Below are 20,920 nucleotides of genomic sequence, written 5' to 3'. Positions count from 1 at the left end.
GACAGTAAATTCTTTGAAGAAACAACAATGTCTGACTTACATGGCTCCCATTCTGATTTGAGACTTACTAAGTAAACAATCTAGAAAAAAATAATTTATATAGCAATATACTAACAGAAAACGCCGCAGAAAACACAGGCATAACAAACTTATTGATAAGAAATGTAATAATATTTCCAACTTCAGCTATATTATACTTACTTTACACATAGGGTCATGAAAACAACTCAAGCATACACACCACATATAGAGGGACTATTTAAGAATGTTTCAAATTAAAGGAGGAACATCTTCATTATTTTCAAAATCAACATAACTCTTCTTAGTCTCTGTAGTCTTCTTTGGTTGTAGCCTAATAGGTCCCTGTCCAATTCGTTCCTTTTCTTGGATTATCTTTGTCACATCAGGGAATGAATATTTACTAGGATCCACTTCTAATTTCTCAACTTGTCCACTCCTGAAACAAAAGGGAAACAAATGGAAAAAAGTTAATTTCAGTGTCAAATATAACAGAACTATTTTGGGTGCCTGTTTATAAACCTGTTGACTTCAGTGTGAGAGTTGTTACTGAGTCCAATGAAACCAGGATTAAGAGCTCTTGTGACTTGAAAATTGATTGTTATAAAAAACCTCTGTGTAAACACAGAAAAGTACTACAAAATCTCTAAGATTTTGTACAAAAGTATCCTTAGCTTACAAACATCAAAAGTTAATTTTTTTGAAATCTATAATTTGCTTTATATCAGAACATGGTGATTGCTGGTATCACGTAATGCATGATTGGCTTTTGATGTGAGAAGACAGGGGTTTTTAATCTAATTGTTTTTTCTTTCTGTTCATTTTTAACACAGTTCCTTCACATTAGTTGTCTATTAATTTCTATGTGACAGACTAATCTTTGGAAAGCAGAAATACTTTTATTTAGAGAGAAAATGTTATTGTATGAATTTATTTGCTTTTATCAGCTAATTCTTATGTTTTGATAATATGAATCCTCACCATGTTTGTATTATGAAAAAAAATTTAAATGAAAGTATAAGAAAGGTCAGAGTTATAACAGAATTTCCAGATTCTATTGCTATTAAGGATATTCTTTTAGATTACACTTAGAAATGTGTACAGGCCACTCATTAAAGCAACCTATCCACATCACATGATGATCAAAGGTTTGAAATATTCTTATACTTTCTGTCTTGCAGCATTTAAAGCCACTGTTCTTTTCTAACAGAGGAGCTCAACAATTAAATGGAAAAAATCTAGCCTGTTTTCAAGTAATTTGTAACTGTTTACATGAAAAATGGCAAAATGGAAATTTAATTGTACAATGATGTTCTAATTTCTGCATATTCCAACACGATTTGTACATCTTCATACTAATTTTCATTTTATACTGAGAGCTACTTTGAGTCAAAGTTCCAAGCTCAGCATTACAAAAGACAGTGCGTCATACTTCAAGGGTGTGAGAAAACTACATGTTTACCCAGGACATCAGAAAGGCTCATCAGAACTAGAACAAACAAAAACGTAGCAAAGTCACTGGATGAAAGAATGCATTTCTTTGATGACAGCACAAGGAATGAAAATACGCAAATAAAGTATATTAAGAGATTTTTAACTGAAAATACACCATCTTCAGTTGTTAAAACAAAGAGAGGGTTTTACCAAGCAGCTTCCAAATTCTGCCAGTGCTTCTCCAACAAGGCTCCGCGAGATCTGAACAGACATCCCAGCCCACATCTGTGTGCAGGATCTCTGTCCCGGTGAAGGAGAGATGCAGAGGGATTCATGGGAGGTTTCCTCCTCTCCTCCTATGCTATGCTGAGGAAAGCATGACTTACAGCAGAGGCACTCATCAGCCTAGCCACCTCTCGCAGCCTTATGACACTAGATTTTTCTTGTGCTACGCGAATTATTTGATCATTTTGCTGAGCGGAAAACGACCAGAGAAGCATCCTGCTTTAATAATCTGGATAACCTTTTCCAAAAAGTGGCACAAACAAAAACTACTCAGAGGAGAATTTTATGGCTAATGAAGACAAATACAAGAAAACTCTTATTTCTTTACCCTGAATGTTCTTCAATTTATAAGGCTAGATTTTTTTCTTATACTACACAGTTTAATGAAATAAAAGTGGATTCACTTTGTGGCAACGTTATAGAAAATGTTCATCCTCAAAAGGTAAGAGACATTTTTGTTTCCTGTGTAATTTATGAAATGTGCTGTGACCTGGAATCACTTTATCAGTAGCTGTTGGGGAGATCCCAAAGAGAGCACACCCTCTCTTAAGGTGTGCTTAAGGTCCAGAATCTTAATCTAATCACTAATCACTAATCTGAAGCACCTCAGAAAAAGCTAAAAAAGCATAAATACGAAAATGAATTAGCCTCAGCCTGTGCTTCCATCACATATTAGAAAATATTTTCCTTGATTTGAAGTATTCTAATTAGTAGTGGTATTTTACATTTGTTCAACAACTCTAAAATTGTACAAACTGCTAATCATGAAAATACAATAAACTCTATGGAGTTTGAATAGCTTATTGCTTAGTAGCAGAATAAACTTCAATACACCAGAAATGAATTAACAATGAGCATTATAAGTAACAATCCACATCAACAAGCTATGAAAGGATTATAGGCATCAGTCATTCTCAAAATTTAATGAGCACATGTTATCTAGAAGTATCTATTAGCCACAGACAATAGGAAAGACTGAGAATAAAGCACAGGTGATTTTTTTCCAGAAAGGAAGTGGATTTTTATGTACTTATATGCAAATGATCAAATATTTTATACTTGTTTAGTAAAGCTTCATAGTGCTATCTCAACTACCATGATACAAGTATTTGGCTGACGACAAGACTCAGTTATGCCAAAGTCAGTGCAGCTACGACACATACATCTGCTGAGAATCTGCTCCTCTCATCACGGAATCTATGCAAAAAGAGGTTGGGTATTGATGATGTCAAGACTAACCACCTGAAATTTTTTGGAAGAAAGAATGAGTTTTAGGTCATCTAAACATTTTTCCCATGTAATTCTACCTAACAGAATAAAAATAATCTTGTTGCTGAAGCTCTTCCATTACCAATGGTAAGACAACAGTGATGAAAACAATACTACTTCTTGCAGGACCAGCTACAGCACATGTCTGGAAATCTCAATGTTTGCAAATTATTTTAATTTCAGGTTTAAAAAAAAAATTAAGTTCACAGTTTTTGGCACTGCTACCTGCTGCTGAGTGTTCTCCACTCAAGGAAAAATTATGGTCTAAAGATTAGAGCACCATACAAAACTAAATAATACTGGATTAAATCCTTTCTTTTTTCCTGGCATTTTTTTCCGTTAGAAAGGCTATTTCTATCTCCACATAGTTCAACAATGCTTTTAAAAAAGAAAATGAAAAGACTCCACAATAAAGAAGATCAGTCCTTCCATTTTGCATAACTATAGCAGCCTGCTGAACAATCTGGTGTGTGACAGAGCACATATCTGATAATTTGATATTTTTTGATAATTTACACTTTTGTTCACACAGTTCTTAATCCCCATATTTGATATTTTAGTGATTTGACAGTTACATTCCCCTGTTTCAACTTCTGAATTTCAATAAAATTTAGATTGCTAAAGATTTCTCATACGTTTGATCCAGAATATACTGTTTTTGACATTTGATTGAAAGTTTCCTTTCTGGCATCAGGACTTCCAAAGATATTTACAAGTCACAGCCAACAGCTTTGGAGAGGCACTGTGGTGGGTTGACCCTGGCTGGATGCCAGGTGCCCACCAAAGCTGCTCTATCACTCCCCCTCCTCAGCTGGACAGGGGAGAGAAAATATAACGAAAGGCTCGTGGGTCGAGATAAGGACAGGGAGATCACTCAGCCATTACTGTCACGGGCAAAACAGACTCGACTTGGGGAAAAAAATTAGTTTAATTTATTACTGGTCAAATCAGAGTAGCATAATGAGAAATAAAACCAAATCTTAAAAACACCTTCCCCCCACCCCTCCCTTCTTCCCGGGCTTAACTTTACTCCCTAATTTTCTATCTCTTCCCCCTGCAGCGGCACAGCGGGATGGAGAATGGGGGTTTGGGTCAGTTCATCACACGTTGTTTCTGCCGCTCCTTCCTCCTCAGGGGGAGGACTCCTCACACTCTTCCCCTGCTCCAGTGTGGGGTCCCTCCCACAGGAGACAGTCCTCCATGAACTTCTCCAATGCGAGTCCTTCCCATGGGCTGCAGTTCTTCACAAACTGCTCCAGCGTGGATCCCTTCCATGGAACTCAGCAGTCCTTCAGGAACAGACTGCTCCAGAGTGGGTCCCCTGTGGGGTCACAAGCCCTGCCAGCAAACCTGCTCCAGCGTGGGCTCCTCTCTCTCCACGGGCCACAGGTCCTGCCAGGAGCCTGCTCCAGCGTGGGCTTCCCATGGGGTCACAGCGTCCTTCGGGCACATCCACCTGCTCCAGCGTGGGGTCCTCCACGGGCTGCAGGTGGATATCTGCTCCACCGTGGACCTCCATGGGCTGCAGGGGGACAGCCTGCCTCACCATGGTCTTCCCCACGGCTGCAGGGGAATCTCTGCTCCGGCGCCTGGAGCACCTCCTCCCCCTCCTTCTTCCCTGACCTTGGTGTCTGCAGAGTTGTTTCTCTCACATCTTCTCACTCCTCTCTCTGGCTGCAATTGCTACTCCCCATAACTTCTTTTTCCTTTCTTAAATATGTTATCCCAGAGGTGCTACCACCGTCTCTGATAGGCTCAGCCCTGGCCAGCTGCGGGTCCGACTTGGAGTCGGCTGGTATTGATTTTATCAGACATAGGGGAAGCTTCTGGCAGCTTCTCACAGAAGCCACCCCTGTAGCTCCCCCGCTACCAAAACCTTGCCATGCAAACCCAATACAGGCACTTTTTCCAGTCTTCTAACATTGTGAAGGAAACAGTACAAAAGTCATTATCATCTTAGAAAAAGTACTAATAAAACCTTTTCTTGAATAAGAAAATAAAGTTATTTCAGTATATGGAATTATATCTTATTTGAGAGCTTTGAGAAAGACAAATCTTTATATATATGTTAAAAACTGATGGTGAATGTGTGACACTTGCCATAGTGTGGTCTCAAGTTTTGAAAATACAGGCTTAGAAAAATCTACTAGGTAATCTAAGCAAATAATCACGGTTTTATAAATACTTGGAATATTAATACCTCTTTCATCGTGTAAGAGGCCTTTCAAATCTCCCTACATTGATGTAAGCTGAAATGAAGTTATAACTGGAGTCTTCAGAATCAGTGGATCAGTGGGAAGATATGAATACACAATGGCTGGTAGAATCAAATTCATTTTTCAAGGACCAAACTACAATCAGGAAGAACTAACAAATCACTGGTAAAAAGTTCTGATAAATAAAAGGTTGATGATATCTAGGTTATTCTGTTCTAAAAGACAAATACATCTCACAAATAGGATTCATCAGACTGAGAAAGTATATAATACTAGCATCCAAGTTTCTAAAAGTTAGACAGAGAATCATAGTCACTGTGACATTTTCAACTTCACTGTTCCATCCCTTACCTTCTTTTGCACAATCACGTCAAGATACTAAATTTCAAACTGACCTTGTCTGTTAGCAAGAAATATGCTCCAACACCTGCAATATGCAAATTGACCCTGAATCCAGGCCTCCCTGAGAATGCAAATGAATCTATACTTTAAGATTAACTTGAGTAAAAAGCCTTTTTAATATGTTGCTTAGTCATACCTGACTCCACTTTCTGGTTAAGAAGTCAATTGAATTACAATTCCTATGATTCCTCCTTTCCCAGACAATGTAACTTGCACTGTAAAAATTCTCAATGTCTTCATAAGAGCTAACAAAGTATGTAGCCTGAAAATATTATTTCTGCAAATCTATTCAACTCTCAAGATTTACTATCTAATCCCAGGTATTTATAGAAGGCAAACATTACATCTCAATAGAATCAATAACTGATTTGCCATTTGTAACCTTTCCACACATTTATTCATCTTTCTTGCAGGCCACACTTTGGATGCACTTAGCTTTCTTTAAGTTAAAATATTTGTGCTTGGTTTAGACACAGAAGTGAATTTGGGTTTTGAAAGATCACATAAATCCTCCTGCAGTTCTTTCAAGGTAGTTCACCTACAGCTCCATTCAATTTCTGACCTCATCTTACCTCCCATTCCCAGTCTTGAGGACATTACTCATTTTCTTGTACCGTATTCCTCTTTGCAACATGAAGTTCTCTCCTTTCCAACTTGTCACACCTCTATCCCTCTGTGTGTAAACTGTAGAAATGTAAGACTGGGAGAGATTCTCAGCCATTAAGTCTGTGGAAAGGGAGTATTCCCACATTTCACAAGGATTCTTTCAAGGATCCAAATTAAGACTTTTCACTCCCAAAGAAAGATTCTTACCCTTACATCTACAAATTTTTCCCACAAATTTGTTCTTTGCATCTTCTCCACCAAAATGAACCAAGCTAAATCAGGGTCATCCAGTAAACCAGAGCTTTGCAGTGTGTCTCGTCTTCAGCAACACTGTTACATCTCAAGTGACACAACTGTAGACAGTTTTTGAAATAATCAGTCTTTTATTCTTTGCTTGTTAATAAATGGAAAAAAGCTCAACTAAAAATAAAAAGTTCTCCAAGGAAAGCAAATTAATGCCTGTTCATCACTGTGAAACTGTAAACCATAAAGGAAGTTCTGTTAATGAGTTTTATAATGACATGTTGGCTAGAAAAAAGTTGGAATTAAAATCCAATACAGTGATTAAAAACAACCAAGTTTTCTTGGCCTCAGGTTCAACATAACTTACAGGCAATTTTACATATTTGATGTCTCACCCAATAGTAGAATTTGGCTGAAACTGGATAACCTGTTCAGAAGCACATTCCACCAGCATATGTTTTTCTTTTATTTTCCCCTTAAGAATCCAGATTAAAAAAACAAAACAAAACAAAACAAATCCCCAAACCCCAAAAAACACCAACCCCCCCAAAAGCCATAAATTACATACTGCCACTAAGAACCAATTCCAGTAGAATGTAAGTCAGATTTTTAACCTAATGCATTACACGATATTTTCTATAGCACCTGCTGGCTTAGTGAACCAGTGCAATCTTAATTAGCTAAGTGGAGAAAGACAGTTACAGCAGTCAAATTTGCAATGCTTGAACTACTCAAATAGAAATCACCTCTACCTTACATTCCTTATTTCATTATAAAAGATGTCTACAGACCAGAACTTGCTGATTTGTTTTTAATTCTGCTTTGTGAAGTACCCTAGAAATTGCTGCTCCATTCCTTTGCCTCTTCAAATTAATCAATTCTCTGGCTGTATTTCTCAACCTCTACTTATAAAGATCTACAGTAAAAAAACAAAGAAAAAGGTATCTCTCATGTATTCCTATGCATCTCTCTTTACTGGAGGAATTCAAGTGTGTGTATATTTACATTTAGAGACATTTTGAGTTTTATTTCATTGTTTTTTCTTGTCCAACATGTTAAAGGAAGAATAGTCTAAAGCCGAGGGTATGAGACAAGGATTATTGACTTTATATAACTGTTACTCTTAAAATTTCCCGTGTGACTTCAGAGAAGTCAGTTCCTGTGTACATCTGAATTGCACCTAAGCAACTGTGGTGAACTCAACTTCTGTACCTCACAGATGAATTGTGAGGCCACTTACAGTAAAGAATGGCATACTCAGCTACTACATTAATAGAGGCTTTATAAGTATGAAAAATCAATCTGTCAAATTCCTTCCACAGAAACTTGTCTCTTTGAAGGTTTGAAATACAGTTTTGTATACAGACACGGAAGAAATCTCTCTTACGTGGCAGAAGTAATGATAGTATCATCATGTAATCTAGCTAACAAGAGTTAAAGAGATTTAAAGCACTACATTATAGTTTAGCAGATTATATGTCTGACAGCATTTAGCTAAGACATCTGTAGCTGTCAAGTGTAATCACTGTAATGAATAATCTTCTATAATCTAAGAGACAACTATTCAGCAAATTTTTAACATCCAGCTAGTCAGCGACTTTTCAACTAAAGAGGTCAAAACTTACTATTTTTAGTAAGAACTGTAATTCAAGACTTTTTTCCTGCTTCTACTTTTGTGATATATATTCCTGTAACGTTTTAACAGTAAAATTTGTATTTTTTCTTCAAAATCTGCAGTAAGCGCATTCATAATTACTTAAAACTTCATTGAAATCAAACACAAATTCTTGGAGTTTCACTATGCCATGGCGGTCATCTTTAGTTCATCAGCTTGCAGGAAAGGGGACCATTTCACATTATTACTTCCATTATTTCCATGTTCCCATTATTACTTCTATTTAAACATTTACTGTGTAAATGTTTAGCCAAAACTAAAGGCACACAGAGGGTTCTAAGGAAATATATATTCCTAATCCGCAAGTTGCCAACTCTTTTGCTGTTTGGCAGAATCCATTTGGAAGAGAGATAATGTCAGTTATCTAATGGAGGAAGATCTAGTTTTCTCCTGGAAAAAAGCTAAGACTTCTTTTTTAACTCATTTCTTTTAATGTATCTAAAGCTTTAGCTGTACTTCTGTGGGAAAGAACCATTCCTTTTGCAAAGTAGAATCATAGAATAGAATCATAGAATAGTCTGCGTTGGAAGGGACCTTTAAAGGTCATCTAGTCCAACCCCCTTGCAATGAGCAGGGACATCTTCAACTAGATCAGGCTGCTCAGAGCCCCATCCAACCTGACCTTGAACGTTTCCAGGGATGGGGCATCTACCACCTCTCTGGGCAACCTGTTCCAGTGTTTCACCACCCCCATCATAAAAAATTTCTTCCTTCTATCTAGTCTAAATCTGCCTTCCTTTAGTTTAGAACTGTCACCCCTTGTCCTATCACAACAGGCCCTATCAAAAAGTCTGTCCCCATCTTTCTTATAAGCTCCCTTTTAGTATTGAAAGGTCACAATAAGGTCTCCCCGGAGCCTTCTCTGCTCCAGGCTGAATAAACCCCAACTCTCTCAGCCTGTCCTCATAGCACAAGTGTTCCATCCCTCTGACCACTTTTGTGGCCCTCTTCTGGACCCGCTTGAGCAGGTCCATGTCTTTCCTGTGCTGAGGACTCCAGAGCTGGATGCAGGACTCCAGGTGGGGTCTCATGAGAGCGGAGTAGACAGGCAGAATCACCTCCCTCGACCTGGTGGCCACGCTTCTTTTGATGCAGCCCAGGATACAGTTGGCTTTCTGGGCTGTGAGCGCACATTGCTAGCTCATGTCCAGCTTTTCATCCACCAGTACCCCCAAGTCCTTGTCAGTAGGGCTGCTCTCAATCCCTTCATCCCCCAGCCTGTACTGATACTGGGGGTTGCCCTGACCCAGGTGCAGGACCTTGCCCTTGGCCTTGTTGAACCTCATGAGGTTCACATGGGCCCACTTCTTGAGCTTGTCCAGGTCCTTGGGATGGCATCCCGTCCCTCAGGCATGTCAACCGCACCACTCAGCTTGGTGTCATCTGTAAACTTGCTGAGGGTGCACTCAATCCCCCTGTCTATGTCATTGATGAAGATATTAAACAGTACTGGTCCCAGTACGGACCCCTGAGGGACACCACTTGTCACCGATCTCCATCCAGACATTGAGCCTTTGACCACTACCCTCTGGATGCGACCATCCAACCAATTCCTCATCCACCGAACAGTCCACCCATCAAATCCCTCTCTCCAATTCAGAGAGAAGGATGTTGTGGGGGACCGTGTCAAAGGCCTTACAGAAGTCCAGATAGATGACATCCATACCTCTTCCCTTGTCCACTGATGTAGTTATTCCATCATAGAAGGCCACTAGGTTGGTCAGGCAGGACTTGCCCTTGGTGGAGCCACGCTGGCTGTCTCAAATCACCTCCCTGTCCTCCATGTGCCTTAGCATAGCTTCTAGGAAGATCTGTTCCATGATCTTTCCAGGCACAGAGGTGAGGCTGACAGGTCGGTAGTTCCCAGGGTCCTCCTTTCTACCCTTTTTAAAAATGGGTGCAATGTTTCCCTTTTTCCAGTCACTGGGGACTTCACCTGACTGCCATGACTTTTCAAATATCGTGGCGCGTAAGTATCCACCATTTGGCTTGGACCTTTTAAAAATATTTGAAATACTCAGTAATCGAGATGGTGCACTGTTGTAATCACTGCACTAAGGAAAGACTGCAGTGCTTGTGGCTCATTAGGAATGTCAACAAATTCTTGCAGTTGCCCTACTGTCTTCTTATCATGCAGGTCATTCAAGAAAAGAAGTCATGACTGATCTTTATTAAAAATAAGAAACAAAAAGCAGAATTAATGACAACTGACTCTTGCAGAGCCATTTTGCCAGTGTCCTAAATATTGAGACCAAGAAGAACACTCATGATCCGTAATGCTATTTTTTACTAACTGCTTAGCCTTTCCATCAACATTCACCAGAATGAAATCAAACAAGGAAACAAATGCAACGCTTCAAATATAAACAGATAAATGGCTTAACAAACTTTGTTGTTACTATATCTTATTCTGGTATGAATACCATTGCCTATAGCAAGAGGAAAAGGAAAGACTGAAAGATATATCATGGTATTTGTACTTAGGCCAAGTGTCCATCAACCCTCGTGTCTATCTACAGCAATGGCTAGTAACACTTACTAAGAGCAAAACCAAAAAATAGTGCATCACTGACATTTTCTTGCTTCTGGCAGTCATTAACCACAAGATTTCAAGAGCTGGAGTTTACATCGCATTTAATAGGATGGATCTATGTTATGAAACCTTGCAGAATTGCTTTTTGAACCTATTAGTGCAGTAGGTCAACCTGTATACCAGTGAGCAAATACATTCATGAGAGAGATTCAAAATCATTGCTTTCTAAATGGTTTTCAGATTCAAAATCATTGCTTTCTAAATGGTTTTCAGACTTGGTTTACATAGCAAGGAGCTCTGCAGAGGCAATTCTCAGTAAGTGATTTATTTTTAGTATATACCAGTTTAATAATCTGAATGAGCTGATGGAACAAAACTGATTGGCAGAAATAAGCGCTTTTTTGGCTCTGCTATTGGAGCAGATCACTTTATAAACAGCACCAGACAGGCTATTAGTTTAGACTAAGCTTTTAGACATAGTTTTACTCTATACAAATCAATATTTTCATACTTTCAGCAATAACATAATAAGAAGCATATATTCTGGCATGTGAATAACACACGGACAAAAAATAAAACTAATGCGGAGGAAATAAAGGAATTACCTTCTTGCATTTTTTTGCAGTGTATTGCAGTCAGAGTGTTTAATTGAAGTTGATACATTTTGCTTAGCCAGGATTACTTCTTTAGCCTAAAATAAAAAAAGACAGAAAAATAATTCTCATAAAAGCTGATATTTATGCTCACAAGCATTTAAATAATCTCTCAAAAATAGAAAAATTAAGAGGGTCTGAATAAATTTTCTCTTGTGACATTTTCTGTTAGATTTTAAAACTCTTCACTCAGCGTGAAACACATGCATAAGGCAATTTTAACCAAATTATCTGAATGGAATTATATTCAAATATATATATGAATATATATATATAAAATATTTAAATATATACATCTATTTGTATTTAAATATATGCTGTCTTGTTTAGTACCATGTTAATAATGCACATATTATTGATTTTCTCCATAGCTAATTAACGGGTTCATGATATGCCTCTCACTTGCATTTCAGTTCTGGTGTCCATGTGCTAGTTCAGACATTTTTATTAAAGAATCTGCTGCAGTCTGGACTTCTCCTCACTCTTTATAAAAGGGACACGTGACCACAAACTCCCTCAGCTCCTTTGCTAAAACAGAATGTCAAGTTCGAAGTCCAAGTGCATTCCCCTTCTCAAAGAAAACATGTCCATCACCATTTTTTGGAAGATGTGTTATTGACAAAAGGGTATCTCATGGCAAAAGAGTATCTCTTTCCCATCTTAACAACATCATAGGAGAGGGACCCCTTAAGCATTTGAAAGGAAAGACGAGAACAGGAACTGTACCAAATAGTTCATTTTATTGACTATTTCTTAGTGCAATTGATTTGAAAGTAGTCTGTTCCAGAAGCCCAGCGAATTTAAAGTCTCCGTTCCAAAGAAATAAGCCAGAGCCTGTAGCTTCTGTCGTTTGTTTCTGAAATCCATTGTGAAGAGGCTGATCCCCTCTGATTCTGTATATACTCCGGTGAAGGAAAGTCTGTCTGTTTCTTTGGACCTTCCTTCTCTTCTCAGGAGGCCCTCTAGTGTTCTGTTCTTTTAACAACAATTCATTCCTTTGATCCCCTTGAGACTAATGTTCCTTACTTTGCCCTCAGAGCACATCATCAAGGATGGTGAGGAAATTTGCTGATTCCGCAATCAACAGAAAAGGCTTCCTTGACAAGAAGTGATCCTGGAACTTAGGGAAGGGTTAGGATTTGCTACTAGAACATCTATTATCAATTAGCAAATATTGTTTGACAGAAAAGCTCTTCTGCTCAAAAGATGTCCTCCTACCTCTGTTCAAGAAAAAAATTTAAGTGATACTCTCTAATTTTTCTTCTTTTTGAAACGCAACTCCATACGCAACAATGGTATGTGAGCTTCACCAAGCCAGTAGCTGACTGTCCATCTCTTTGTGACGGTTATCAAGTGAGGATAACGGTTCTGGAAAACAGAACTGCCACAGCTTCAACCGTGGCCAAAAATAGGACTTTGGGCTCAGTAGAAAGATAACTGTATGAAATTTAAAGCCTGTGGTATACAGGAAGGTGGACTAAATTAATATAATGAAGCTTTATGAAAGTTATTCTATGAAACCATTGCTAGTATTTGCATTATTAGAAAACAGAAAGGAGAGCCCTTTTAAGATCATTATCAGTGAATTCTAGAAATGGATGTGTTAGATAGAATCTGGAGTATATTTGAGAAAACAGAAGGAATATGTGAAAACAATATTTTTAAGCTGAGTCATCTTTTCAGTCCACATTTTTTTCCTGCAGTGGCTTTCTTCTTCTACAACGGGAATTCCACTAAGTAACAGAGTTGCCCTGAAACACATTTATTCTGAAGGATGAATTGATTTCTAGGGTTTCACAGCTGTATGTCTCCACATGCCTTTGAAGGTAATGAAATATTACTGCATTTACCATACCTAGATAAGTGAGAATTATATAATGAAATTCTATCAAATAACCTTTACACTGACATGCATAATATATACCACTCCTATTTTTAAATTAATAAAGGAATCTAGCTCTCATTGATCTTTAAATTTCTAAATGCTTTTGAAGGCCCAGGCAAAAAAAATCTGTCAGAATTCATTTGTGACTGCTTATATAATAAAGAATTAATCAGAAAGTCCAAATGTTTCTCTCTGATTCACTAAAATAAGGAAAGTGAAGTTTTAAAACATGATACAGAATGTCACAGAACCCTAAATAAAAACTGCTTGCTAGTAGCACTGTTTTTTTATGCTTTTTCTCAGGCATGAATTAAAAAGCTACTGGTGTAATCTACTGATGACATTTTACAAAATCACTGATTTAGTATGCCAATTTTGGTCAAAGTCTATTAAAGAAACTCTGAGGTTTTAATTTTCTTACATCATCTGTAAAGATGACACTGCCAGAGCATAGAGGTTCAAAGTTTGAAAAGCTTCATGTCACAAATATTTTTCCCCGAAAATGAAGCATGTACAATGTAGTCACTATCAACTCCTTACTCACGCAAAATCTCTGTACAGATGATTATGATGGTATAAACGCTATACTTTAAAAGTGTCACTATATCATTTCACTGAATGTTGTGTCCTTCAGTTTGTTTTGATGACCTTCCAAAAAATGTTGGTAGACACTGCCTTAGAAAGACACCCGTTCTGCAGTGATTTGCTGTGCAGTAAATAGTACATTTAAGAAAAATGTTTCCAGAAAAGAAGGTGAAAGTGATTTGCTTTCTTTTACTTCATGTGGAATTTACTATCTCCAACATCTATGGTATGGCAAGGTCATCGGAGAGGCAAGGAAAGAGGTTTTGTTTTTCATTTTAAAGGCTAGGGAACTATGAACAGGCTGGAAGTTGAATGGTGAAAGGTTTAGTAACCTGATCAGAAACTCACTAAAGCAAATGAAAAACACTTACTGAATTTAGTTAGCTTTCTGTTCTGTTACTGAGAAGAGAGAGATCTTTTCAGGATAGTATTGCAAGAAGCATATTATAGGAGACTATTTTTAGGTTAATAGCATTTTTAACATTTCAGTTACCTAAGGAATGTGCTAGGCCATTTATCTAGTTGCAAATAATTTTATTTTGATAATAATTGTTTATCAGGAACAAAAAGGTTAAATATAGCGCAATATAGTCATTAGGCTTGTCTTATCACTGATACAGCCTGAAAGAAGTTGCATAAACTCTGTTCTTCCTACTCTCTTACTAAAAGGAATTCATATTAAATCGATGATCTCAAATTAGTATTCTCAAACATTGTTGATAACCTCAGACATAATGTTCTTGATGAAAAATATCTATTGGCCTTCCAGTTGTTGCTAATCTTTATTCATTATATTTTGCTTCCTAGATTACATCCCGTTAATACCAATAAAATTTGTATGGATAGAGAGCACCTGAAAAGGATATGTATCCCAAAAATATAACTTGTGCACTCTAATTTAGTCCTGGGGGAAGAGAACAGATTCTGTGACTGTAATATAGAACAAAGAACAACAGGCTAGTATCTGCTACATGCAATTGCTGTGAAGTAGCACAAATCCATCTTTGGTCAGCAAATCCATGAAGTCCACAGGATCACAGAATCACAGAATAGTTGAAGTTGGAAGGGACCCGTGGAGGTCATCTGGTCCAATGCCCCTGCTCAAGCAGGGCCACCTAGAGCCAGTTGCCCAGGACCACTTCCAGACAGCTTTTGAATATCTCCAGGGCCTGGAGACTCCACAGCCTCCCTGGGCAACCTGTGCCAGTGCTCGGTCACCCTCACAGTAAACAAGTGTTTCCTGATGTTCAGAGGGCACCTCCTGTGTTTCAGTCTGTGCCCATTGCCTCTGCTCCTGTCGCCGGGCACCACTGAAAAGAGCCTGCCTCCGTCCGCTTTGCACCCTCCCTTGAGGTATTTATATGTATTGATAAGATCCCCTTGAGCCTTCTCTTCTCTAGGCTGAACAGTCCCAGCTCTCTCTGCCTTTCCTCATAGGAGAGATGCTCCAGTCTCTTCATCATCTTCGTGGTCGTTCGATGGATTCTCTCCAGTATGTCCATGTTTCTCTTGTACTGGGGAGCCCAGCTCTGGACACAGTAGTCCAAATGTGTCTCACCAATGCTGAATAGAGGGGAAGGATTGCCTCCCTCAACCTGCTGGCAACACTCCTAATGCAGCCCAGGATACAACTAGCCTTCTTTGGCAGAAGAGGATATTGCCTGCTCATGTTCAACTTGGTGTCCACCAAGACTCCCAGGTCCTTTTCTGCAAAACTGCTCTCCAGGATTGAAGTTTTTGGATCCATTGATAACAAAGATAGTAGACCATGCAGCACTCCATTCATGCATCTCTCTCTGTGTCCCAGCTACGCAAGTAGTTTTTAGCCACAACAAGGCAAAGCTCAGAACATCAACTTAGTTATTCCATAGAGCTTCTCTCTCCTCATGTCCCACAAATTTCTGTGAATCATGACATTCTGAGATGAAGCAGGCTCCAGACCCTCAGGCTAGGTAAAATATGTAGGTGTAGCTAAAATATCAAGGTAGGTGAAAGGTAGGTGAAATATAAAGTTAATAATGGAATAAAGGCAGTTCTCAATCACAATATGAAGAGACAATATTCATTTTGCTGATTTAGGCATGACTTTCTAGGCAGGCAGCAGAGTTGAATATATCCAGAGACTCTTTGAAATATTAACATTTTCTAAGGCACTGATCATCCACAAAGAGACTAGTAAGATGTATGAGTAATAAAAGCAGGTTATGGGATAGGAAACTGATAGTACTTAAAATATCCAAAAGACAAGTAGATAGTAAACAAAACTTCAGAAACATTTGAAAATCACATTATCCAAAATGGCAAATGTCAAGGCCTCAGTTTCAAAGAAATAAATTTAGGAAAGCATAAATTCTCATATAAGTGAATTTTGAACATTAACAAAATATGGATCTTAACCAAATGAGTACAGTTCTCAGCATTCTTCAAGCTCCTGGTGAAACTGTGTGCTTGATGCTAGAGTGACAGTTTGTGATTTAATGAGAGGCTGTCCATGTAGGGAAAGACAGATGGTATGGGACTGGAGCATAGAAGAAAACATAGAAGGTATAGAACCACAAGTGGAAAAAGCCAAAAGCTGAAAAATAACTTTTTAGTTACAGCTACTAGTTGCATAATCTTAGAATTAAATGAGAGCACAAAGAGAAAGAAATGACCCCAAATAGCAGCTGACGGTTCCTCCTTCAGGAGAAAATGCTGTAATTGACGTATTTTGGCAGATTCATATGTAGCACCATGTTCCACTGCTCCTACACAGCAGAGAAACTTACTAGAGGCCAGAACAGTAAGGCTAGAGCACCAAGAATTTATTTTTTTCCTATAACTATCCTTTGGCAGTTACCCTATTTCTGAAAAACAAAAATATATGATGTAGTACTAGAGGTCTTACAAGCAGCCCAACTCTCCAAAGGCATAATGGCAGAAGAGAAAGATGCTGAAGTTGATTAACCTCTCCCACAGCTCCCAGAACCCCACCATATAATCCATTCTCACCTCCAGAACTCTACCTTCCTAAAACTTCCAGCTCCCTGTCTGCTCCAAGCCCTTCAATCCATCTCTGCTCTTCCTGCAGGTCCAAGAACTCAGTCTTGCACCAGACGACATCAAGTCCCACCTTAAATGCCTTCCTGTTTCTGCCACCATCCCACCTGTTATGCCCCAAACCTGAAGATACCTCTGCCACTCAGATTCTCTCTGCCCTTTGTCTTCTGTTCTGGTTCACATGGCTGCATCTTCCCTGTGTTTAAGCTCTAATGCCCCCTAAACTTCCACTGGCTGCTGGCTGGCCACCCGTTACCTCTCTTACTGCCTACTTCAGGAAGGCAAGTTGATCTCCATGTCCTCGACTGTTCCTCATTACTGGTCATTCTTTCTCTATTCTCTAATTTTTTGGCAGATGTGTGGGAATGGGTAGGAGATGTCCTGATTCCACCTTTGGTTCTACCTCATATACTCATTATGTCATCCCACAAATCAAAATACCACTAACGTATCCAGGGTACAAGCTACATTTACTGAAACCATAAGAAGACACACAGTGGAGAGGAAATAAAGTGGCCATATCTATCAGTTTGTGCTCATTTACACTGTAAGAACTGGGCTGCGCAGGGAAGAGAGAGAATACAAAAACCACTTTAAGTCAATTTGCTTTCACTTGCCAGCAGAACTCTCAATTGACTTGAATCTTGATCAGCATGACACCATACAGCCAAACATCAGAGCACAGGTGAGACAGGAGAGCACAGAGTTAGGAATATTAGGGGAATATGACTTCTACCCAGGCTTCTTAAAGTACTAGGGACTACTGTGCAGCATTTTTCAGTTGAAACACCATGTTGCCACAACCCTCTTGCTCTGTGATTACATATGCTTTGTACGGCTGGTCAGTGGATCCTTTCCGCCAGGGTGAGCATGAAGGAAAATGAATTAAGCAACTCTTGTTCTGATCACCTGAGACATGAGAGTAGTACATCATCCCTGTCCTTGAACCAAAACGTAATCTTCATACATATGTGTGCCACACAAATTTTGAAAAATTGATTTGTTTTTATTAGTTCACAGGTGGAAAAAGAAAGTAGGCAAGTTGCTTATTTTCAGTTATTTAAAAAATCCATCTTCTTACACATTTGCACAATACTGCATGTTTTGCAGAGTCTCTTTTTGTATATAAAAAGCTGGTTTGGTTGAAAATAAAGGAAATAATACAAATATTTGTATTAATACTGATTTTCATAATGTTCCTTTAAAGGGATCTTAAATCCTAAGGTTTGGCTCTATGATTAAATTGTCTTTCTGGAATGTTCCTTCTTTGGAAAATACGTCCTGATGGGAAAGGCTAGACTGAATAACTTTAGCTAGCCAGATGTTACCTGTAACTCAGAAACATTCCCAAAGTACTCACAACATTTAAGTATCTCTGTATGATGCCTCCTCAGATTATTTTACATACCTTTGGCATGCTGACAACTAAATGACCAGTTGTTTGTGATCTTTTAGCAGAGCTGCTGTCTGGCTTCACTTCCTCAGGGAGCACAAACTGAAATGGCTATGAGAAAATATGGGATTGAAGTATATCATGCTAAATTATCTCTTTTTTTTTTTTTTTTTTTGACCTGGACAGAACACATGCAGAAACATCACTATCACATCCTTTGATCTTAAGGACAGTATAGGTCTAAATCCTCTCACTTTATATATAGTATTACTAATCCTAATAAATTATTAGCATGCTAAACAGCTTTTACTTACAAGTATAGTCATATGTATATTCCTGAATTGCTGTCATTCCTGAAGTGACATTTCCGAAGAAGGTTATAAAATGATGCTTGACTTATATTAGCAATTAAATGAGAAAGATTATCCAGTCTATTTTAGACATAAAGTAATTCTGAAGTTTTGTTTATGCAGTTGGTAGAGTCAAAAATAGGGATTTTCGTTTACTGTTTAAGTACTTTGAATTTTTCAAAAAATTGATGATAAAATTAAAACCACTGAGAAGAGAGAAAACTGGAATGACATTTTAAATGCCCTTTCAAAAGAATATACAACCATTTGTTTCTGTCAGCTAGAAATTCCAGATTGTGAAATTGCTAAATTCTAGCCTAGGGCAACTAGCAAGCTCTCTTCTTAAGTAAATTATGGTACACTGTGTGGGGGGAATAAGAAGAGAGAAGGAGAGAAAGAGAGAGTGAAATTTTATTTCAGGCTTTGCATGTCTTCTGGTTAGGACTTCCACAGTTTGTGTGCGGTCCAAAATAATGCAAGTATGAAAGAACGTTTTTTTCTGCATAGATGCACATGGTTGGTAACTCATAAAAGTCAGATACAGAGTCCACTGAATAACTATGGTAAGCATTAAATCTTGATTTGAAATGAATGTAGTAAGAAAACACTAACCTTTCCCTTCACCAGTACTCGTATGTAAGTTGGTTGGACATCAACATCAAGCAGAGAAGTGTCCAAATGTCTTCAGAATGAAATATAAATAAATGAAGCAATGTACAATACAGTCCAGTAAATAAGCAGTGCAGACCATATAGCTCTTTAATGATGATTTTGGAGTTTATAAACTACAAATTTTAATTTCAGTTATTAAGTTACATGAAATATTATTAGGATTTAATGTCTTTGGAAGAAAAACATGATCTTTCTGTGTGTTCACAGAATGTTAATTAAAATAATGTCTAAATTCTGTCAAGTCCACCACATCAGCTATTGTATAACTGCAAGAATTCAAAATCTTTAAGGAAAATGGAAAGGTCTTTCTTCTATTAGTTTAGTGCTTTACATTAATATGAAAATTAATCTATTTGCTATTTAAAATTGTAAAAGTATTTTGCTACTTTTCTTTCTGAAGGCTTAACTAGTAAATGTATGAGTTCCTTTTTTTTGCACAGAATTTGCTGGAAAAAATGAACAGAAATACTTTACATTCCCAGAAAATACAGTACTTTTAAATTTCCGTACTGTCAAACAAAATTTGTGACCTGTAAAAGCTCCACTTTAACATCTGCTCTTCATCATGTGATACATACACTCAAGTGAATGCCCAAGTATGTATTCCTTATTTCCCTTCTTTTATAACATTACTTCTCAGGTGAATTTTTCAAAATTTAGTCTGCATTTCTTACAAGTGAGTACAGAATATTACAACATAGCCAACATTTTATTGCACCTAAATAGATTCTCTGAGGCTCCAAAAAAACCTAATTCTTATAATTCAGAAACATGGAGGAGGCCTCTTCTGAGGGAAATTACTGAGCTTTAAGGGAAGAACACGTGGCATGAATAGTGTTTCTGTGCTATAAAACTAGTTCAAGCTTTACTCTAACAAGTTCCTATTATGGGTAAATAAGCTTGTGGGTTTCCAACCTCTTCCTGAAGTGTGGGCAAGGCCACTGTATTGCTTAGTAGTATATACTGTCAAATAGTTATCAGGTTTCCTTGTCGTATTTTGGCCCGGTTCAACGAAATTTCTTCCAGGCAATGCCCTGGCACAGTTCAGGAAATAGCATGGCCATGGGCTCTTTCCAGTAAGCAAGGAAAGTAGGATAAGGCTACCCTACACTGTCTTGGGGAGGAGAAGGACATGAACTATACTGGAGCACTTCTAGGGCCAGAGAATGGGCAAAAAAATCCATTCCCTACAACTTTAATCTGCAAATGAAGAATGGAAAAGATTTTACATAAGTATAAAAGGACAGGTGTGGAGGAAACCTGCTTGTGGACTGCAGAAAACATCAATTCCAAAAAGGACTATTAGACATAGTCCTCATTCAGGAGTAACAGAACAGTCTGAAGGGTCTTTGGTTTATTCAGCTTCATTTCTTTGGCACAGGCTTCAGGATTGATTCCATTACCCCCTATGATATTTGTTTTCCTCTTGAAAAGTCCCCATGACAGAGAGGGGTGTAATTGAAACATTGTGTATTAGAACTTAAGAACAGCAAAAACTAAGAGGAAAGAAAAAAAATTCTGACCTGTAAACAGCAAGATCCAAGATGATCTGGTTGTTTTCTTCATCATCTTTCAAAGAGAAATGAAGCCTAATAATAATGACAAGAAACATCTCCAGGATAAATACAATTGGAGTGAATAAGCAAACATGACGGCATACTT

General features: G+C 38.0%; 1 protein-coding gene across 1 annotated transcript in view; it reads right to left on the bottom strand.

The window, feature by feature from the left end:
• Positions 1 to 270: 270 nt before the first annotated feature.
• Positions 271 to 20,920, bottom strand: part of LOC127013863 (dynein axonemal assembly factor 11-like) — a 70,530-nt gene continuing 49,880 nt past the window's right edge. The window contains exons 12-16 of the mRNA XM_050892922.1: positions 20,782 to 20,847; positions 19,199 to 19,268; positions 18,252 to 18,347; positions 11,287 to 11,372; positions 271 to 457 (exon numbers count right to left, since the gene is read on the bottom strand). Of these exons, the coding sequence (XP_050748879.1) occupies positions 271 to 457; positions 11,287 to 11,372; positions 18,252 to 18,347; positions 19,199 to 19,268; positions 20,782 to 20,847 (505 nt within the window). The remainder of the gene's footprint in view (positions 458 to 11,286; positions 11,373 to 18,251; positions 18,348 to 19,198; positions 19,269 to 20,781; positions 20,848 to 20,920) is intronic.

The sequence above is a fragment of the Gymnogyps californianus genome, chromosome 2, assembly GCF_018139145.2.
Source record: "Gymnogyps californianus isolate 813 chromosome 2, ASM1813914v2, whole genome shotgun sequence".
In the NCBI taxonomy this organism is placed as follows: domain Eukaryota; kingdom Metazoa; phylum Chordata; class Aves; order Accipitriformes; family Cathartidae; genus Gymnogyps; species Gymnogyps californianus.
Note: the sequence above shows the minus strand (reverse complement) of the source record. Positions and strands in the feature narration are given on the sequence as shown.